The 21,641-nt window shown below is 46.8% G+C and overlaps 1 protein-coding gene across 4 annotated transcripts in view; it reads right to left on the reverse strand.

The window, feature by feature from the left end:
* Nucleotides 1–1,685: 1,685 nt before the first annotated feature.
* NOD2 (nucleotide binding oligomerization domain containing 2) overlaps nucleotides 1,686–21,641 on the reverse strand; it is a 39,234-nt gene continuing 19,278 nt past the window's right edge. For 2 of the 4 annotated variants that reach the window (XM_017882972.1, XM_017882973.1), the window contains exons 5-12: nucleotides 18,066–18,149; nucleotides 17,759–17,842; nucleotides 14,729–14,812; nucleotides 12,083–12,166; nucleotides 11,363–11,446; nucleotides 9,171–9,254; nucleotides 4,852–4,935; nucleotides 1,686–3,019 (exon numbers count right to left, since the gene is read on the reverse strand). In XM_017882972.1, coding sequence (XP_017738461.1) covers nucleotides 2,947–3,019; nucleotides 4,852–4,935; nucleotides 9,171–9,254; nucleotides 11,363–11,446; nucleotides 12,083–12,166; nucleotides 14,729–14,812; nucleotides 17,759–17,842; nucleotides 18,066–18,149 — 661 coding nt within the window. In that variant the 3' untranslated portion in view covers nucleotides 1,686–2,946. Of the gene's footprint in view, nucleotides 3,020–4,851; nucleotides 4,936–6,436; nucleotides 6,660–9,170; nucleotides 9,255–11,362; nucleotides 11,447–12,082; nucleotides 12,167–14,728; nucleotides 14,813–15,408; nucleotides 15,488–17,758; nucleotides 17,843–18,065; nucleotides 18,150–21,641 lie in introns of those variants that run through there. The other 2 variants (XR_001887485.1, XR_001887486.1) reach the window with 2 other exon arrangements.

A 21,641-nucleotide genomic window follows, 5' to 3' on the forward strand; every position in this document is an offset into this window, starting at 1 on the left:
TTGCCCAGGCTAGAGTGCAGTAGTATGATCTCAGCTCACTGCAACCTCTGCCTCCCGGGGTCAAGCAGTTATCCTACTTCAGCCTCCCAAGTACCTGGATTACAGGCACCTGCTACCATGTCCGGCTAATTTTTGTATTTTTAGTAGAGATGGGTTTTCACCATGTTGGCCAGGCTGGTCTCGAACTTCCAACTTCAAGTGATCTGCCCGCCTCGGCTTCCCAAAGTGCTGAGATTACAGGCATGAGCCACAGTGCCTGGCTGAAGACTTTTTCATGTCTTTTTCAACTGACTTGTTTTCTGCCTGCCTCTCCCTCTACCCTCACCTAAGCACCTTGAGGACCATGTCTGTTTTGTCCATCCACTGGTCGTCCTTATATAACTGGTTAATAAATCATTGCTGAATTAATGAATTAATTAATTTATGACAGTCTCACTCTGTCGCCCAGGCTGGAGTGCAGTGGCATGATCTCAGCTCACTGCAACCTTCTCCTCCAAGATTCAAGTGATTCTCCTGCCTCAGATTCCCAAGTAGCTGGGATTACAGGCATGCGCTGCCACACCCAGCTAACTTATTTTTTTCTTCTTCTATTTTTAGTAGAGACAGGGTTTCGCCATGTTGGCCAGGCTGGTCTTGAACTCCTGACCTCAAGTGATCCACTTGCCTCAGCCTCCCAAAGTGCTGAGATTACAGGGTTGAGCCACCATGCCTGGCCTCATTGCTGAATGAATTTATAGATGACAAATTGACAACCCAATATAGTGCTATGCAAATGGGCTGCTGTGGGTTCACCTCAGTGAAAGGAGACTCATCGCTACCTTCCTCCTGATCTGCTATATTAGAAACAATGGTCTGGGCAGAACACGGCACCAATCACAAAGAAAACCCACCGACACGTTCCCACGCAGGGTCCAGGGTCCCACGCAGGGAGATGCCGCAACACCGAGCGAGCCAGACACGCACAAATGCAATCGCAGTTTCCTTATAAGAGAAATTTCAAGGAAGTAGCATTTCACCTTGCTGGGCGACCACCTGATCCCTTGCTCATTAAACGCAGCTAAGCATTATTTTAACACAAGGCCTGCTTGAGAGGCTGCTCACTGTGGAGAGCCAGCCGTAGGTAAACCTTCTCCATCTTTCTCCTGTTAAAGACTCCTGGTGCCACTTTGAGGGAATGCAGGGCAGCCAAGGGGCCTTTTCACATGTGTTGCAGCCTTTTAGGCTGGGTACGGGGAGGCTCCTGCACAGCTGAAAACTCCACGGGGTTAAATTTTTCTAAACTGAAGCCAAAAGTGTTTTGATTGCCTGGCTATTTTCTGAGAATTGCTTTTGCCTTAAGCTATACACGATTGGGTTGAAAATATCATTTTTCCCCCCCTCAAGTAGAAAATTGTGCTTGAAAATTTGATAAGCTTTAGGAATATTTTTATTTTGTATTTTATTTATTTATTCGAGACGGAGTTCCACTCTTGTTGCCTAGGCTGGAGGGCAGTGGTGTGATCTCGGCTCACTGCAACCTCTGCTATTTTTAGTAGAGACGGGGTTTCTCCATGTTGGTCAGGCTGGTCTCAAACCCCCGACCTCAGGTGATCCGCCCACCTCCGCCTCCCAAAGTGATAGGATTACAGTAGTGAGACCCTGTGCCTGGCCAGAATATTTTTAAATGTTTGGTCACAAGGAAGATGGCTGTTTTGACTCAATACTTTATTCCCCTCTGATTATTTACAGCATAAAGTTCACGGCCATGTTGTCTATAAAAGTATAAACTTAAGACAATAAAACAAAGTGATTTATAAATATTAACCAGTTTTCACACATCTTAATGTTTAAAATAATAACATTTGCACAGCATCTGACAATTTACAAAGGCTTCGACATGTATCATTTTGAATAATCCAGGAAGACCTTTGCTTAGAAGGAAGGGCCTAATTTTTTTCCTGTAAGCTTTCAATCCATAGCTGTACCTCCTAAAGCATTCTAGCACAAATGAAATGGAACTGCCTCTTGTGAGTCTATTTCAGAAGTCTGTTGTCAGAGTTCAGTTCACAGGCATCAACCAGAAACCTAGTGAGGCCGTTTGAAATTCTGGCCCAGATTAATTTTTTAAAGCTGCATTTGGAGCTTTTTAAAGTGGAGCTGTTTCCAAAGGCTTAACTGAAGAGTAATTGATTTCACTGGAAATAAAAGTCCACGTGTGATCCCAGCTGGAGTGTGGTCATATTTTTCTTGCAAACCTAGAATGTCTTGGGGGAACAAACGGCTGTCATGTGTCCCCTTCCAAAAATGTCTTAAACACCGGAAAGGAGGGCAGGCTAAGGTGTAGCCCTTCCCACCCTGGGTGCCAGGGTTGGGGGTGCTGTAGGTGAAATATCAACGCTGAGGTCACTAATATTCTCAATCTCAGCCTCAGAGGAAGAAGCGTGTGCAGGAGTCCAGGAGGAGGGAAGGAACCAGAGATGGGGAATGGCCTGGATGGATGAGTTGAGACATGGAGAAAGTTGCTTCCTGAACTGTGTTCTGTGTACTCCTCTTCATCAGAGCAGTGGCAAGGGGTCTTTTGTGATAGTCCAGGCCTCTCCACCAACAGGCACTCAGTTAACAAGCACATCCATGGGCCCCACTGACCCATGTGGAAGCCTGGGAGGATCAGTAGAGGCCAGCCCCATACCATGGAGGAGGGGCTGTCCCTCTTGTACATCCTGGGATTGAATCTTGGGAAGAAGTCGATGGCAAAAGTAGCCTTGGGAAAAGTCTATCCTGGGAGGCATTGATGCTCCCTCCTCTGCCAGAATAAAGGTGACCTATGGTGTTCCCAGAAAACAAGCTCAGCCTTAGGCAGGACAGGGCTCATTTTGAAGAGGCTGCCAACAGATGTCACCCAGCCTCTGGGGCCCAAACTCACAGCTTGCTCACAAACAAACTGAGATGAACATCCTCCCGGAGACTTCAAAGCAAGAGTCTGGTGTCCCTGCAGCCAAGCTTGTCAGCCTCCTCCAGAGAGAAAGTGTTCCCTCGGAGCCTAAAGGAGATCAAGTGAACAGAGGTTTGAGTGAGGACAAAATTAAAGCAGGGCTTTCAAACAAAAGCCTCCACTTTTTAAACCCATGCCTGGGATGGGCTGACCCTCTGGCCCAGCTGCAGTGCTTCTTGCAGGGAAGTCAGGGCCGTTTTTACCCTCGGTCAACCAGGGCAGCTCATGAAGCATTCTGAACAAGGCTCCATGACTCTGCAGAGAGAGAGAGAGTCCACAACACTGCACCCAGCCAGCCACAGACTCCCCAAGGCCAGTGATTCTTTTTAAGGCAACAAGGGAATCTGTCAAGAATGCAATGAGCAAACCCTGGTGCCCTCCCAAGTTCCATTAACAGGCAGCAAATAGCATCAGATCCCTTAAAATATCAACCTGATGTTGGCTGGTGCCCAGGACACAGAATGTAATGTTTCTTAGGACTGTGCAATGGTTTCAAAAACAAAGAAACAGAAAACCTACACTCTCCCCAGAACCTGATGATGTCATAGGCCACAGAAATGTCACAATCCTACAGCAGGAAAAATCTCTCCATCACAGCATAGATTTTTGAAGTCACTTTTAAATTTTTTATTATCTTAAGAGACGGGATCTAATTCTGTCGCCTGTGCGGTGACGCAATCATGGCCCACTGCAGCTTTGAACTCCTGGGTTCAAGGGATCCTTCCATCCCAACCTCCCGAGTAGCTACGAACTACACCGCACCCAGCTGAATTTTTTATTTTTTAAGAGAAGAGGTCTGATGTCGAACTTCTGGCCTCAAGTGATCCTCCTGCCTCTGCCACCCAAAGGGCTGGGATTACAGGTGTGAGCTGCCACGCCCAGCAAAGCTTTTGTTTTTAACTTCATCATTTGATATCTGCATTTGCTGCAGCCTTGTATGCTTTTTGAAAGAAGACAAGGCCTGCATATTTAAAGCAGGGGTGACACGCTTACGGGAATGAGTTGCCAAAGGGTCCTGGTCTAAGGCAATAGGCTTGGTGGATCTGTAGTCAGCCAGAGTGGGTTTGCCCATCTGAGAAGACTTAGCCCTTCTTGTACTCTGGTTAACTACTGGAATCATGAATGGGCATCCAGAGTTCCCAGCTCTTTTGAGAAAACCCTGAGATACAGATTTTTTATAGGAAATGTCCTGGCTTTTAAACATTAGTCTCTAGCCCAGTGCCTGGAACATACATAGTAACATTCACTGATAGCACATTAGGCCAGGGAAAACCTTTACTTATTGTCTGAGAAATAGATCCCTGGAAATAAGAACAAATCTTTGAAGCTGTGGCTCAGCAGAGAGAAAGTCCACAACACTGGACCCAGCTGCCCAGACTCCCAAGGCCATTCTTTTTAAGGCAACGAAAGAATCTGTCAAGAATGCAATTCTTGCTTTTTTCAAATACATGAAGGACTATGGCTTTCTTATAGAGAATTGGATACACTGTGCAACCTGCTCCTAACCTGTGTAACCTCCATTCAGAACCGCAGAAGGTCTGATCCAATATCTTTGACCTGTGAAGGCAGATGCAGTTCCCAGCAGGGCAGGAGCTGACTTTTCTTTTCATTCTTCAACCACATCCCCATTCCTACACTATCTCATAGAACAAAGAAGTTGCTGAATAAATAGTCAAGGTTTAAAAATGAAATCATTGCTTCCTACTTAAAGATGTAAAGACTTCTTAGACAGAGAACCAGATCCCTCACATGCAGAATCATTCTCCCTGAATGTGATAATCAGAAGGATCCTCGAAATTTTCCTCTCTCCCACCACCCCATTTTACAGATAGAAAAACTGAGGCTCGGAGAGCTAAAGCAGGCCTGCCCAGGGGCCTTACCAGACTTCCAGGATGGTGTCATTCCTTTCAAGGGCCCGCAGGAGGGCTTCTGCCCCTAGGTAGGTGATGCAGTTATTGGACAACCTGGAGAAGAAAATAGAATGGTGAGCTTCAAAGATTCTTGGTTTTCCTCTTGAAACTGTCCAGTTAAAGAGACTTCAGGAGTTAGCCAGCCCACTGAAGCCCATCTGTCCCCTAGACACCTCCCACTCATGTCTGAGATTCCCAATGAGCTCATCAGCGAAGGCTCAGTACCGTCAGTGAAATGTACCCATCTCTCTTCCATTCACTAGATGAGTTTATCAAATTAAGTAGCCACTCCCTTAGTATAGTAGTTAAGTACCTGAATTTTAGTGCTAGATGTCCTGGGTTTAAATCCCACCTATACCACTTCTTTTTTGATCTCGAGCAAATTAGTTCTAATTTCCTCATTGGCAAAATGGGCCTAAAAGAGTGCCTGTGTCATCAAGCATAAGAATCTAATGATGGGTGTAAGCAGGCTCCTGTTCACATCCACCATCCATCTCCTTGTGGCATGGGTCCCGGGCCATTAAGTCAGCCACCAGTCCCTGCATTACCTCCCCACACTCTGCTTGCTGGGAAGACCCACCACTCTCTGCAAACCTAAAACACTTGCACAGTACTCGATATGGTTTTGCTGTGTCCCCACCCAAATCTCATCTTGAATTCCCACATGTTGTGGGAGGGAGCCAGTGGAAGGTAATTGAATTCCATCCTGTTCTCATTATAGTAAATAAGTCTCATGAGATCTGATGGTTTTAAAAAGGGGAGTTTCCCTGAACAAGTCCTCTTCTCCTGTCTGCCGCCATGTAAGACGTGCCTTTCACCTTCTGCCATGATTGTGAGACCTCCCCAGCCACGTGGAACTGTGAGTCCAATAAAACTCTTTCTTTCAAAAATTGTCCAGTCTTGGGTATATCTTTATCATCAGCATGAACATGGACTAATACAGTACTTAATTGATAGAAAATAACCAATGAGCAGTAATATTTCCATTTTTAGGGGGGTCTTTGAGGGCACAGATGCAGAGATTAGAGAACATATGAGGTAGCTGACAACAGGGAGGGGAGACAGGATAGGGCCAGGGACAGTAACAGAGGAGTCATGTGTTTCCCATGTTGCTCTTTTGCTTATAGCTTTGCCTTCTGATAATGTCCACTCCAGGTCTTCCCCCTTTCCCACAATTTTAGGAATGTCTTACAAGTTGACCCTAAGGCAATGCTAATCGTAATTGCCAGTATTTGTTGAGCTTCTATTAGGTTGGTGTAAACATAATTGCAGTTTTTGCACTGTTGAAATTTGCCATTTGATATTGGCATACATTCTTAAATAAATGTGGTTATGTTATACATCATTTTAATGCACAATTCTCACTTTAAGAATTTTTGCTAATGACTTAATACTTTCTGTTTATTTTATATTTATTTTAGACTATGAAAATGATGTTAGACAAAAAGTAAATTCAAGCAATTTTCTTATTCCAATTCAAAATGAGTCGTAAAGCAGCAGAGACAACTCACAACATCAACAACGCATTTGGCCCAGGAACTGCTAACGAACGTACAGTGCAGTGGTGGTTCAAGAAGTTTTGCAAAGGAGACGAGAGCCTGGAAGATGAGGAGTGTGCTGGCAGGCCATCGGAAGTTGACAATAACCAATTGAGAGCAATCATCAAAGCTGATCTTCTTACAACCACTTGAGAACTCAACATCGACCATTCCATGGTCGTTCAGCATTTGAAGCAAATTGGAAAGGTGAAAAAGCTCGATAAGTGGGTGCCTCATGAGCTGAGTGAAAACCAAGAAAATCATCATTTTGAAGTGTCATCTTCTCTTTTTCTACACAACAACAGTGAACCATTTCTTGATCCGATTGTGACATGCAATGAAAAGTGGATTTTATACAACTGGCAAGGACTAGCTCAGTGGTTGGACCAAGAAGACGCTCCAAAGCACTTCCCAAAGCCAAACTTGTGCCAAAAAAATAAAAGGTCATGGTCACCGGTGGTCTGCTGCTGGTCTGATCCCCTACAGCTTTCTGAATCCCGGCGAAACCATTACATCTGAGAAGTATGCTCGTCAAGTCAATGAGATGCACTGAAAACTGCAATGCCTGCAGCAGGCATTGGTCAACAGAAAGGGTCCAATTCTCCACAATACCCGACTGCATGTCGCACAACCAAAGCTTCAAAGGTTGGATGAATTGGACTATGAAGTTTTGCCTCATCTGCCATATTTACCTGACCTCTAGCCAACTGACTACCATTTCTTCAAGAATCTCAACTTTTTGCAGGGAAAATGCTTCTACAACCAGCAGGATGCAGAAAATGCTTTCCAAGAGTTTGTCAAATCCCAAAGCATGAATTTTTATGCTACAGGAATAAACAAACTTATTTCTTATTGGCAAAAATGTGTTTATTGTAATGGTACCTATTTTGATTAATAAAGATGTATTTTAGCCTAGTTACAATAATTTAAAAATCATGGTCTGAAACCACAATTACTTTTGCTCCAACCTACAACTTACTTTTATTACCTACATTCTCTCAGTGAATGCTCATGGCCTGTAATGAAGGTCCAGCCATTATCTCCATTTACACTTGAGGCAACTGAGGCACTCATCCAAGAAGAACTGGCTGGTAATGGTGGAGCAGGGGTAAGACCCAGGCTGTCTGGTTCTAGAACCTGGACTCTTTTTTATTATTTTTTTTCTCTTTTTTTTTTTTTTTTTTTGTGATGGAGTTTCTCTCTTGTCCAGGCTGGGGTGCAATGGTGTGATCTCGGCTCATGGCAACCTCCACCTCCTGGGTTCAAGTGATTCTCCTGCCTCAGCTTCCCGAGTAGATGGGATTACAGATGTGTGCCACCACACCTGACTAATTTTGTATTTTTAGTGGAGACGGGGCTTCTCCATGTTGGTCAGGCTGGTCTCAAACTCCCCAACTCAGGTGATCCACCTGCCTCAGCCTCCCAAAGTGCTATGATTACAGGTGTGAGCCACTGCACCCGGCAAGCCTGGACTCTTATCCAACTCTTGGCAGAAACTGAGCCTGGAAAAGAAAGATGCAGGCATTTCTCTTTTTTAAAAAAGATATATCAGAAGTTCAATTTTTGTGGGGGATGATATATTTAGGATGCTGAATAAAAAGGCTGATGACAGGGTGGCATGGGACAAACCCCAGCCTCATTGCCCGGCATCCACTTGAGTCAAGTGGAGTAAGGCTGTGACAAGGAGGGAAGACAAAACTGCCATATCCACACCTGGTCAATAATCGGCCTGGTATTCCCAAAGGCCCACCCTTAGTGCAAAGCTGGCATCTGGCTCAACAACGGGGCTTCACCCCAACTTCCCAGCCCACTTCCACCCAAATGATTAGTGGAAGTGTTTTCACCAAATATTTGGAAATTTCCTAGCTTGTGAAAGCAACACAAACAAGTGTTGCCAGAGTGGATAGCAGCCTGGCAGCAAAGCTGGCACTCACAGAGGCAGCTGTCTGTCTGTCTGTCTGTTTCTAAAAGGCAAGCGTTTTCCTAGGACCACATTTGCCTAGGCAGATACCACTTTCCTCCAGCCAAAGGAGCCATCTGATGGGGTTCCTGAGGTCTCCTTGAAATAGGAATTTCGGCATCAGCCTCAGAGAGCACCCTGACAAGCCCGTGATGGTCACTAGGTGGGTTCATGTTCACCTCAGTTGTCCATCTCTTTGTGGCACAAGTCCCAAACCCCTGAGTCAGCCACTGGAGGAGGCCACAGTGCTCCCCATCACATCACCTCCCCAGCCACTGCTTGCAGAAAAGACCTGCCACTCTCTGCCTGAGGCCATTCTCCTGACCCCAGAAGCATGTTTAGCTGGGTGAGGGTGAGCTGGAAGTGCTAGAGAATCAGTGCCCCATGAGCGCACGTCAACACAGGAAGGACAGACGGTTGGTGGATAAATGCCATGGCTTTCTTGCCCATTGGTTGGGTAGGTGACCAGGTGTTTTCTGCACTGGCTCCAGGAGTGCCCCAGAGTACTGAGCTCCAATTTCCCTCATTGATAACTCTCTTGATAACTCTCATTTATTGGTTACCTTCGCTTTCCCATCTCACTTCACCACTCTCCTATCAGCATTTACTGGGACCACCTCCCAGATAAACAACTTGCACTGGAATCCTTGTCCACCTAGACCAGGGCAAGCTGTTCTACCAGGCCACCACACATGAGTTACCCCAGCGGGGAGCTGCCCAGATCTTATTCAGAAATGCCCCTTCCAAAGATCAGCAATTATTGTCCTGTTTCCTGCTTATGGGTTCCTTACTTCAGGATTTTCAAACTTGAATTTCTCTTCAGTCCTTCTGCGAGACAACATACACCTTCATCCTGGAGATGGTTCTCCTCCAGGCTGGTGAGAACAAGAGAGAAAATCCAGTTGATATAACATTGATTACGGAAGATGATGTCAATAAAGATGAACTCACATGCCCCCCATATAGGAAATCCAACATCTGAAAACCCAAACTCATGGATAAAGAAAGAACAGATAAAGTACATTGTGGAGATTCTCAATTCTGGGGACATATTTGCAAGAGAATTCACTCCAAGGGCCCTCTATGTAATAAGTTCCCTCATCCCGAGCTTCCCAAAATCCATCTTTCCTTTCTTCCTTATTAATGGAAATCTCATTTCATTTGGACAGCCATGCACTTGGTGAAAAAACTGTATTTCCTACTCTCCATTGCACCCAGGGCTGGTCAAACAACATACACGTGAGTTGGTCAAGTAACATACACATGGTTGATACATAAGGGGAAGTTGACAGGTTGGACTTCCAGGAATGCTTTTTAAAGGAGAGAAACGCAGATGGCTTTCCCTGGTATATAGACTGAATCCTGGAATACAGAAGTAGTGCTGCAAATGGAGCAGCCATCCTGTGATCATGAGGCAACCAACCATGTGAATGAAGTCACAGGCTAAGGATGATGGAACAGAAAGATAATGAGACAGAGCTGAGACCCCTCCTGGCCTCTTGTAGCCACTGTACAAACCCTACACTGCCTACTTCCAGCTGCCTATACAGGAAAAAATAAACCCTTTCTTTGTTTAAACCTCTATAGATGAAGATATTCTGTCACCTGCAGCTTAACATGTAATTAAACTAAATTTGGCCTAAGACTGCCTCCGTACTTTGAATTCCTATGTGGCAAACTGCAACCTAACAATATATCCTTGTAACAAACAGCTAAGTCTCAGTCAATCACAGCAGCCAGGCTTCAGTCAATCACAGCCTACCAGCTGATCAGACTATGTCCATATAAGGAAAATGCCTCATCACATCATGCCCAAATAAGGCAAGTGCCCAGCTGCAACCAATCAAGTTGTTTTGTACATCACTTCCTTTTCCTGTCTATAGATACTGCTTGCCCACCTTGCTAGGTGGAGCACTCCCAGTTCTGAATGCTGCCCAATTCATAAATTGCTGTATGCTCAAATCAGCTCTGCTAAATTTAATTTGCCTGAAGTTTTTCTTTTAACAGTAATCATAACTGATGCTCTCACAATAAGGTTCTCCTCTACTAAGAAATTCCAAGTGGCAAAATCCAGTCAGGATAGAATCAATCATACTTTAGTAGAGCTAGTAAGCCCTGCAACAGCCAAGGTCCATCCACAAAATCTGTTTATGTCAATGCCCATATGTTGCAGTACCTTTCTGCTTCCTGGGAAAATCAAACATTCAGCATTTTATCTCCCTGACATAATCTGAAACTGCCCAGAACATGTCAGAAAACTATACTAGTGGTATCTAAAGGATGAGAAACTTAGAATCTGCTTCAGGTCAACAGTATAAGCATGATTCATGGTTCCTCTTTCAACTATCAAAACTCCATTACACCTTCCAAAGTGACCTATGACTTGAATACCCAGTACTCCTAGGAACTCAAATTCACTTGAAAATAACAAAACTTTATTATTAGTAGTAGTCACAGTACTAGTAGTAGTTGTAGCAGCAGCAGCAGCAGCAATAGTAGTAGCAACCCTGCCACTATTCTAATTTAACATTTATGGAGCACTTACAAATATGCCAGGCACTATATTAAGGTCTTCACAGGCACTACCTTATCTAATTCTTACAAAAATCCTCTATGGTTGGAAGTATTCTTACCCTCATTTTACAGACATGAAACTTGAGATTCTGAAATTGTTATTTAACTTGCCTAAGATCATGGCCTGCTTGATTCCAGAGTTTGTGCTCTTAACACTTATGCCATGTGGAGGCAGTCATCAAACCAGCAAACCAATATATTTTATTAAATTAAAAAATTAGCATGTACATACCAGGCTCTATAAGCTTCATACCACTCAGTACATATTAAGACAAACACAACCAATCAATCAGTCACTCACTCAATCATTGACCTTTGTCTGTCCACACAACTGCTCCTATGGATGAGGCCAGGGGATCAACAGAGATTGTGATCCACCTCCCCAGAGCAGAAAATCTCCCAAACTCACCAGAGTTCTTCTAGCATGACGTTCTTTGCCAGCATCAGTGCTAAGGCTTGGGCACCCACACTGCCAATGTTGTTCCCCACCAGGCTGGAGGTAACCATGGAACAAAAGCATGTCAGAGCAGGGAAGGATCTCAGAGATGAACTAACCTATGGAGGACAATATTCATGGTGCTCTCCTGGTCTGCTCCATTTCAGACATCACTAATAGATAGTGGTGCTCTCTTTCTCTCTTTTTTTTTTTTTTACCCTTTTAGACATCACTAATGGATTGCAGTGCTCTTTCTTTAAACCTTTTTTTAGATATTACTAATTGATTGCAGTGCTCTTTTTGTTTTGTTTTTTTGCCTTTTTTAGACATCACTAATTGATTACAGTGCTCTTTAAGCCCAGGTGAAGCCTTAGAATTCTTCTTAATGTGGTGCACTGGGCAGCCACTACCAATGGATTGGAATTGGTCCTTAAGATAAAATGTACCTGATCCAGCCCAATATCTTCAATTTACAGATACTCTATCAAAACCCTGAGAGGACAAGGGACATTTCCAAAGTCACCCAGAAAGACTCAAGTGTCCTGTCTTGAAATCCAATGGTGTTTTTTCCTTACTCCATTGCCTAACATTGTGGGGTAGAAATAAAGTTCAAAGACCTTCAAAATTGGCCCAAGTTCCTCCCTCTTTACCTGATCTCTCCAAGAAAACTGCAGGATAGACTCTGAAGCTTACCTGAGCCACTTCAAGCTCTGGTGATCACCCAAGGCTTCAGCCAGGGCCTGGGCCCCCTCGTCACCCACTCTGTTGCCCCAGAATCTGAAAAGGCCAAAAGAGTCAACAGACAGTGTCAGTGAGTACCTGATATGTGTTCTAGACATGAACTAACAGTCCTCCTTCCTCTGCAGTCCCAGCCAGAGGGGCAGGACCACTCAATCCCAGAGTGGCCTCCCTGGGGCTCCTGGTTCCAGCAAAGTGGACCTGTCTCTATCTTCTGGGTGGGATGGCCGAACTTAACCCAAGAGTTTTCAGTGGTTTTACATTACAGACTTAGAGAATAGTAGAGGCCTACCCAGCCCCAAACCCTTAAGGACAGGAACTCACTGACAAGAGTAATTTACAGTTGTGACATTTTTTCTGACACTTAGTTCAGCTTCCTGGTAACTGCCACCCACAAATCCTTAGCTACCCTCCAGTACCTGCCCATAACAAAGTCTAACGCTTCTTCTGCAAAGCTCTTTATCTCTTGCTTCTTCCTAACACCCTGCCACACCATCAGCTTCAACACCCTCAGCTTCTGGGCCATCCTCTTCTGACTCATTGTAGTTTGAAAACATCCCTTTCCAGGTGTAGAAGGCCCAACTCACACCTTCTGACTTATCAACTGTATTCTAGGGACCTACCCTGGACAGTTATGTACACAAGTTAGCAAAGGATGGCTGAATTAGGATGTCCACTGCACTTTCATTCATTAGGTACATATTTATTGAGCTCTCGCTATGTGCCAGCACTGCTCTGTGCCCCAGGGATATGACACTGGAATAACAAAAAACCTGAAAACAACTTAATAGTCATCAAAAGTGACCAGTTAAATAGATTATGTAACACTCTGCGGCTCTTTGAAAAATGAAGTCAGGCTGAGCAAGGCAGCTCACATGTGCAATTCCAACACTTTGGGAGGCAAGGAAGGAGGATCACTTGAGCCCAGGAGTTTGAGACCAGCCTGGGCAACCTAGTGAGACCCCGCCTCTACAAAATATGAAAATATTGGCCAGCATGGTGGCGTGTGCCTATAGTCCCAGCTATTCAGGAGACTGAGGTAGGAAGATCACTTGAGCTCAGGAGTTCAAGGCTACAATGAGCTATGATTGCAACCACAGCACTCCAGCCTGGGTGACAGAGCGAGACCCTGTCTGTAAATATTAATAAAATAAATAAATAGGTAATTAAGTAAAGTGGTCATAATGACCTAAAAAAATTCCCATAATATATTGTGAAGAGAAAAAAAAAAGAGCAAGTTACAGAACACTTTGTATCATATGACAGCGTTTGGGGGTTTTAGCACAATGCCTGGCCCAGACAGGTACCCTAATAAATACGTGTTGAAAGAGGTAAATACCCCCGATGTGGCAGATGTGACCTCAAGCAGAAGAGAGTTCAGTGGGGCTGTGGCCTCCTTTGTTCTAGACTCTGTTGCTACTAAAGCAGTGTGGAAAAGATGTTGATTTCTAGAGCAACATAGTCCCATTTGTGGCTCAAACTGAGCTTGAGGGCTGGGTGCGGTGGCTCACACCTGTAATCCCAGCACTTTGGGAGGCCAAGGTGGGTGGATCACCTGAGGTCAGGAGTTCAGGACCAGCCCGGCCAACATGGCGAAACCCTGTCTGTACTAAAAATACAAAAATTAGCCGGGCGTGGTGGTGGGCGCCTGTAATCCCAGCTACTTGAGAAGTTGAGGCATGTGAATCGCTTGAATCAGGGAGGTGGAGGTTGCAGTGAGCCGAGATAGCACCACTGCACTCCAGCCTGGGCGACAGAGTGAGACTACGTCTCAAAAAACAAAACAAAACAAAACAAAAAACTGAGCTTGGGAGTAACTTGCCTCCCTGTGAAATGGGCTGGAACACTTAGGCCCTAAGGTTATTTTCTCTTCCTACAGTCCCAGGTTCTAAAACTCCCAGTTCTTGTCAAATGGACCCCACTTTACACTAGGGCATGACAGGATAGGAGAGCGGCTGCTGGGAACAGCACAGGTGCAAGCCTGGGTGCCTAGCAAACAGAGGAAGCCCACCCTGGGGCTGCAGTTTGGGGTACACCCCTCCCTGGCAGGCCCTAGCATGGTCCTACAGGGAGCAAGAGCTCCGAAGGACCTTGCACAGCCCCCTCTTATCCTGGGTGCCTTCCTGTCCTTCCCCATTTCCTTCTCTTTCTTAGGTCAGGGATCCTCACCCCTGGATGTCCGTCCCCTGGGAAGCTTTTTAAAACTCCTGATACCTAAGCCCTGCACCTAGATATTTGCATTTCATCAGTCTGGGGTGGGGGGCCTGGCAATAGTGTTTAGAAGCTCCCAAGTGGTTTTAATATGCAGCCAAAATACAGCCCTAGCGCCCCTAGAGGCCCAGAGGGCTTCCTGCCACCAGCTCATGGGCACTGCCCTCCCCTAGCGCCAACATCCCAAACTTCCTGTTTGTCAGGCCTAGACCAAGTGTAAAGGTAGCAGTCAAGGGCCGCCCACTCTTTCCCTGGCTTGCCCCGCCCCCCTCGCCACACTGGAGCTGGGCTGCCTCTGGGGCCTCCTGGCTGAAGAGTTTCATCTACCCCTAAATCCTCAAAAGTCCCAAGCCCCTCCATGCAGGTCTCTCTTTCTGGAATCCAACCTACCCCAGGAACTGCAAGGAGGCATTTCCTCGGAGGCCCTCGGCCAGCACTCGGGCTCCCGCAGCGGTGATGTGGTTATTCCCCAGCCTGGAAGGGAAGATAGAGGAGGCTGAGAGAACACAGCAGCAGCCAGAAGAGGCAGGCCATCTGTGCCCTGGCCAGGGAAACACAGGAAGAAAGCATTGAGGACCTGCCCAGGAGGCAGCAGCCACAGCAGGTGCCCTTGCCGCTAGGTCCAGTTTACTCAGCGGCTCCCACAACTTGGTTTTCCCCCAGCAAAGGGAAAGAGGCAGTGGGATGCTGTTTTGCACAGCAGTGTGACAAGTCCTGGCAGGAGCCACAGTAGGCAGCTGTCCTGGGAGGTGGTCTCCCTGGGACAGCAAGGATGACTCAGGGTCACACCTTTCCCTCCGGCCTCAGCCACCATCGATACAGATTCCATCGTGCCCTCTGCAGCCTTCCCAGATCTGCTGTTGCTACAGGTAGGCTTTACCTGTTGCACAAGAGCCCTGGGCAGGTCCAGGTGGGTGGGAGAGAGGGGTGGGGCCTGCTGAGCCTTCCAGGAAGGAAGGAGAGAGGAAGGGCCAAGGCTAGGGATGGGGGAAGATCCCAGCAAGGAAGAATCCTGCTGCAACCAAATCCAGACACCTCAGAGAGCTTCGGAGAAGCCCCAGAGCTCTCACCTGCAACTCCAGGCTTCCTGGGATAACTATACGTCTTCATTCTTTTAAGGAACTTCAAGCCACTCAGCTTACAGCAATCCTATAAGGCAGATATTACTGTAGCCTTGGAGAAGGGGTGTGGCAGCTAGGATAACTTGCCTTTCAGGTCTCCAGCCTCAGCTCCCTGGAGGTAGCCAAGGGCCCCAGCTACTGTGCTCCAAAATCTAACATCCAGGTGTCTGCACTTGCCAGCCCCTGCCTGAGACATCAGGCTCCCCTGCCGGGTGAATTTGGTTCAAGAACTCCTCATCAGCCTTGCCAAGATGTCTTAGGACTGCACTGAAGTCCGAGGTGCCCCGTCTCAACCTTCCTTCCTTTCCTCTCTCCTTCACTCAGGGACACATCCCCCAGCCTCCCCCAGCTCCCTTCCCCACTTCCCCTCTTAGGACTTTTCCCCAATAAATGTGTGGCACATCGAATCCCTGCTTGGAGGACCAGACTCACATAAGGAGAAGCAAGCTGAGTTCTTGTGTAATTTACCCATCATCTTTCAGCCACTCGCTTACTATATAAAGCCCCTGCCAGACGGTGTAGCCCTTCATGTGGATTAACTGGCTTGCTCATCACTACAACCTGTGAGGTAGCCATGGTTATTACCCCCATTCTACAGAAGGGGAAATAGAGGCACACAGATATTGGGCTGACCTGAGGTCATGCAGCTAATGAGGTTCAAACCTCGGGCAGTCTGGCTCCAGAGCCTGTGCTCTCAATTACAATGATATACGGTAGTCCCCGCCCCCTGCTTATCCGCAGCTTCGCCTTCTATGGTTTCAGTTATCTGAATTCAACTGCAGTCCAAAAATATTAAATGGAAAATTCTAGAGAAAAACAATTCATACATTTAAAATTGCATGCTATTCTGATCACACGCCATCCGGCTCCATCCCACCCAGGACGTGAATCAGTCCCCCGGCCGGGGCATCCACGCTCTATACGCTCCCATTTGGTAGTCATCAAGATCATCTGCTCCTGACATCCAGCCGCCGACCTCATCGTTGCTCAAAGATTCAGGATCTCTGGGAGCAGATGATTCTCCTCCTGACGTGTGGTCAGGTCAACAGCAGCCCAGCGCTACAGCACAGTGCTGCGTGCGTCATCCACTTCACTTCCTCCCATCACAGAGGCATTTTACCACCACACATCTTCCCAAGAAGAAGGGTGAGTACAGTACAAGAAGATATTTTGAGGGAGATGGAGAAAGTCCATATTCATATAGTTTTTATTATAGTATATTGTTATAATTGTTCCATTTTATTATGAGTTGCTATTACTCTCTTACTGTGTCTAATTTATAAACTACACTTTATCACAGGTGTGTAGGTACAGGAAAAAGCATGGTATGTGTAGGGCTTGGTATTCTCCATGGTTTCAGGCATCCACTGGGGTCTTAGAATGTCTCTCCTGCACATAACAGAGGACTATTGTGTTGGCCACAAACTCAGCCTCCGTTTCTGAAACTAGCACCCTTCTCAGGGATGGGCCAGCCAGGTCTGGCCACAGCCTATTCCAGGCTTGTGAGTCTGAGGGAGCAGGCAGTGGTAGCAGGACTGAGTCCTTTGTACAAATTGGCACCTGTGGTTCTGATCTCAGTAGCCCTCGCCGAGGCTGAGCTATGTGGCCAGCCATTTTAAGATGGCAGCTCCCATCCACAAACCCAGCCCAAGAGGTAAAAGAATAGATGGAGGCAATTCTTTACTTTGTCTTCTTTTACTGCCTCACAAATCACAGGAGGCAAGAATATCTGAGAGAGAGGGAAAGACAGAGAAGCCAGGCCAACCCAGCGGCCAGCTAAAGGGGCGATTTAATGGCATCAGGCAGGAAAGAGAGACTCCAGTTGAAACTGGGAAACACTGGAGCAGCAGAAATGCAGACCCAGATGGACTGCAAACCTTGCATGCTCTGAGTGGTGAAAGGACCTCCTGGGAGTGTTGCAGCAACTGGCTGCCACAGCTGGGGTGGCAACTAACTGTGTATGCCTCCTCCACCGGGACAAGCTCAACATGCATCGTGGAAGTCAGTAACCCCAGAAGACTGTGACACTCTTAGACACAGAAAAAGAAAGGGGCCTAGAAAAGCTTTTTTGCCCTAAGGGCCAAAGGTCAAAAGACAGGAAGTCCTCAGCAGGGCTAGTCCAGAGTTTACTGGGGAGATCACAGCATTAGATAACCCCTGCTTAAAATGAGACGCTGTCCCTGCATTCAATCAGGAGGTCAGGAGCCAGCGTGGGCAGCGCCAGGCCAAGACCAGATCAGACTGACTCAGGTATGGGGCAAAAAATAGTTTCCAGGGAATAAGGAAAACCTGGGCTCACCTCAATGCCAAGAAGTTCTGCCTGCATGCAAGGAGCTTAGCCATGGAGTGTGCACAGCCGTCAGTCAATTTGTTGTTGAATAGACTGTTCAGTTCCAGAAGAGAGGAGACACAGAAGCAAAGCACAATGGACAGTGAGCACCAAATCCCAGGGTTGCCCTTCCCCTCTGGGCAGGAATCACCGGCACCCCTCCGCATCATGCAAACAGCCCCTGCCCCAGCCCATCACTCACAGCTTCCCAGGCTGCATGACCTGGGGTGAGACTAGGGGACTTGGGGCCCATTGTCTACAGCCCAGGCTGACTTACGCTAACTTCTGCAATTGCTCGCAGTGAAGAGCACATTCAATGAGCTTGCAGATGCCTCGGTCTGAGATATTGTTATCGCGCAAACTAAAGAGACAAAATAAATACATTTGAAAATGGAGCCAGCAAGACAAGAAAAGAATCTACAAACCCCCCAAAGACTTTCATTCATCCCTGATGACATCCCCAGTGACACCACTCCAACAGGCTAGTCCCTGCTGAGCAAGCCCTATCTGCCACTTCTCTTGGGACACCACTCCCAAAACTCACCTGATCACAACATCATCTGAAAGCTTCCCTAAAATACAGATTCTCAGGCCCGTACCCTGGAGCTGGCAATCAACTATCTGCGGGGTGGGGCCCAGGAATCTGTATATTTTAACAACTGTGCACGTGATTCTTTATCTTCAGGCAAACTTGTGAGGCCTTGACTGAATGGTTAACAGCTCAGGCTCTGGAGTGCCTCAGCTGGATATTGGGATCGTGATCAGCCACTTACTAGTTATTTGCTGGTCTCTTCATCTATAAAAGAGGGAACAATAGTATTATCAGTCTCACCAGGCTGTGCACATAAAGCCTTGTGAGCACCTAGCACACGGTAAAAGTCACCTAGAACCATGATCGCTAGCACTGGTCACTATCCTTAGCACTTTCCAGTAATAACATTATTTCCTCCTCACAACAAGCCAGTGAAGTGGGTACCATTATTATGTGCATTCGTGAGAAAGAAACTGAGGCACAGACAAGCGAAGTGACTTTGCCAAGGTTGTATGGCATATAAAGGCTTTGAGCCTAGGCAGCTTGGCTCCAAACCCCGCTCTTAACCATGACATTGTGCAGCTTCTCCCTTAGGGTCTCTTATGGCCACTTCTCTAGTGCAGGGATTTTTCAGACTGCAGGGTGCAGGTCATGCAAACCATTTTGAAGGCCCTGAGCAGCATTTCTAAAATGGAAATAGAACAGAACAGAAGAGAGCAGAGTGCCTCAGAGTTCATAAAGCAAAGTCATTTCGTAAAGCTTTGGTTCCATGTTTACACGGTGGTTCTCTCTCTCTCTCTCTCTCTCTCTCTCTCTCTCTCTCTCTCTCTTTCTCTCTCTCTCAATCACTGTGGGTCACATTCAAAAAACTTTTAAAGTCATCACTCTAGAGTCTGAGAGAGCCAGAGTCTAAAGAAACCTATATAGGGGCACTGTGTATATAGGGTTTCCTAGAGGCTGAGGATTTCAGTTGGCATGGAAACACTTCAAGTGGGAGAGAGGCAGGTTGGCACTGTGGGAGAGGAGCCTGTGCCCTCCCCCTTCCTCCCTTCCTCTCTCTCTCTCTCTTTCTCTCTCAATCTCTCTGTCTTTCTCTCTCTCTCTCTCTCTCTCTCTCTCAATCTGTCTCTCTCTCTCTCTCCCTCTCTCTCTATCTCTCTCTCTCACACACACACACACACACACACACATACAATGCACTCACAGCAACCTCATGGTTGCTTCCCCTCCCCTACGGCCTTGGCAATTTTAGTGTGTGTAAGGTGAAGAGCAGTAAAACTCGCTCAAGGACAGTAATTGCTAATGGAAAACCAAGCTGGCTGCTGCAGACCGGTAGTTCTCTCAGAGTGAGACCACTTGTATCAGAATCCTCAGGGGTGTTTGTGAAAAATATAGATGCCCTGGGCCCCACCGCAAACCTACTGAATGGGAATCACTAGAGGCAGGCCCAGGAATCTGCATTTCCACAAACGCCTTTACACACCACAGTCTGAGCACCAGGAGCTAGAACCAGGCCACGCTCACCTTTCTCTGAACATACAGACAGACCTACAGGTTTCCCAGAGCCCTTCTGCACACCCTGGGAATCATGGGGACATCCTTCATCAAGGATGGAAGATCCATTCAAGAATTCCAGAGATGGACTGGCCTATGAGGATCATACAGACCAGTGATGCCTGGCCTCTTAGGGTAAAAACTATGAGTCTACTACCCAGGAAAATGCACATTCTTATTTCTATCAGGGAAATTGCTCCAACAGACAGGTTTCCAAATTCCCACTCAAAGTATCAGGATCCTCCCTCCTAGGGAAATACAGTTTGGTGCTGGCTGTCTTCCACTTGCCTGGCCAGATCCACTCTCCCCCTTCTCTACCCATCTCTGGCTCCTGGGAGGCTGATGCCTGGGGACGACTCCAGCAGGCAGCCCACTCGGTCTCCCTGATGGGTCCAGTCAGTGGAAGGCACTGGCCAGGGGCAAGAGTCGGGGTGGGGAGTTAGGGCCAAGTGGTATTCTTCCAGGTTGCAGAAGCTCAGGCAGCCCTCTCCATACCTTCCCCCCAGCTAATTAGTCTCCCTCCCCTTCCCCCTTCAAGTCTACCCTCCCCCAGCTGTTACTAACCCCAGGCCCCTGCACCAACCCTCTCGCTCTTCCTAACTCCTGCCCATGGCTTGTAAACAATCTCTTTATTAAACTCTCCTCAGATCACCCATTTTAAGTGTATCATCTGTTTCCTCCAAGACCATGATGGGTATAATCATATTTATATTCATTGCATCGCTATATATGTTATGTATTATGTTGTTATTATGCTTTAAGCTTATGACCATGGTCCTTATGTCAGGGTTAACAAAAGTCACTGCACAGTTTCTAGTGAATATCCATGTGTTCGGCCCATAGTGAAAAATAAATCTTGTTGCTTTGCCCCAGAGAAGATGTATACCATCCTAATACTCTCAAGAAGAGGTTTGTCCCATGCTTAGGGTCAATTAAGGTCATCCAGGTGTAGCCTAAAGACCCTGGAGGCTGGGAATCGATTTTAACTTTAATCTAGAACTTCTGCTTTCCCATAGGTTCTAAATAGAAGCAGGGCGTCCCCTTTCAAGCTGGAAGGATGTTGGGGAATCTGTGGCATGCTGATCCCCAGGCCTAGGCACACCCTCTGCCCTTACCTGCCCTCAAGATGTGGAAAGAGGCCACTGAGTTCAGAGGCACCGATTCTCCAAAGGGCAAAACCTCATATCTTTGGCTGGGGCTCTAAGCAATGCGGGTAGTGCTGAAATCCTGTTTGGACACTGTGCTACCTCAGGAATCCAAGAGTGGCTCCTCTTCCATTGTTGAAAGTGGCCAGGCAAATGGAAGACAGCCACTGTTGAAATCCTGCAGCCACCTTCTATTTCTTGGGCCCTGAAATTCCCATCTGATTGGGATGTTAAAGTCTCTGATGGGGCACTAGTCACCTCTGATTTGGTGACACATGGTACACAAAACTTTCTGCATGTGACCTCAAGGTTTTCAGGGAGCCTCTGAAGTGTATCCAGAGACTGGTGGGGGGCAGGAAACCTGCAATCAGGAATATGTGATTTGTGAACCTCAGCTCTGCCATTTCCTGTGTGACCCTGGACAAGTTACTTCACTTCTCTGAGCCTCAAGTCAAGGATATTGGAGATAATAACAGTCCTGCCTACAGCCCAGGGTAGTTGTAGAGATTAGATGAGGTCATTCCAGAAAGTGTAGCACCAGACCCAGCACATAGGCCAGTCAATAAAGTATGGTTGTCATCACCACATACTGAAATTAAGACCCAGAAGGGAAGGGATCTGG

The sequence above is a fragment of the Rhinopithecus bieti genome, unplaced genomic scaffold (assembly GCF_001698545.2).
Source record: "Rhinopithecus bieti isolate Rb0 unplaced genomic scaffold, ASM169854v2 scaffold_13375, whole genome shotgun sequence".
Lineage (NCBI taxonomy): Eukaryota > Metazoa > Chordata > Mammalia > Primates > Cercopithecidae > Rhinopithecus > Rhinopithecus bieti.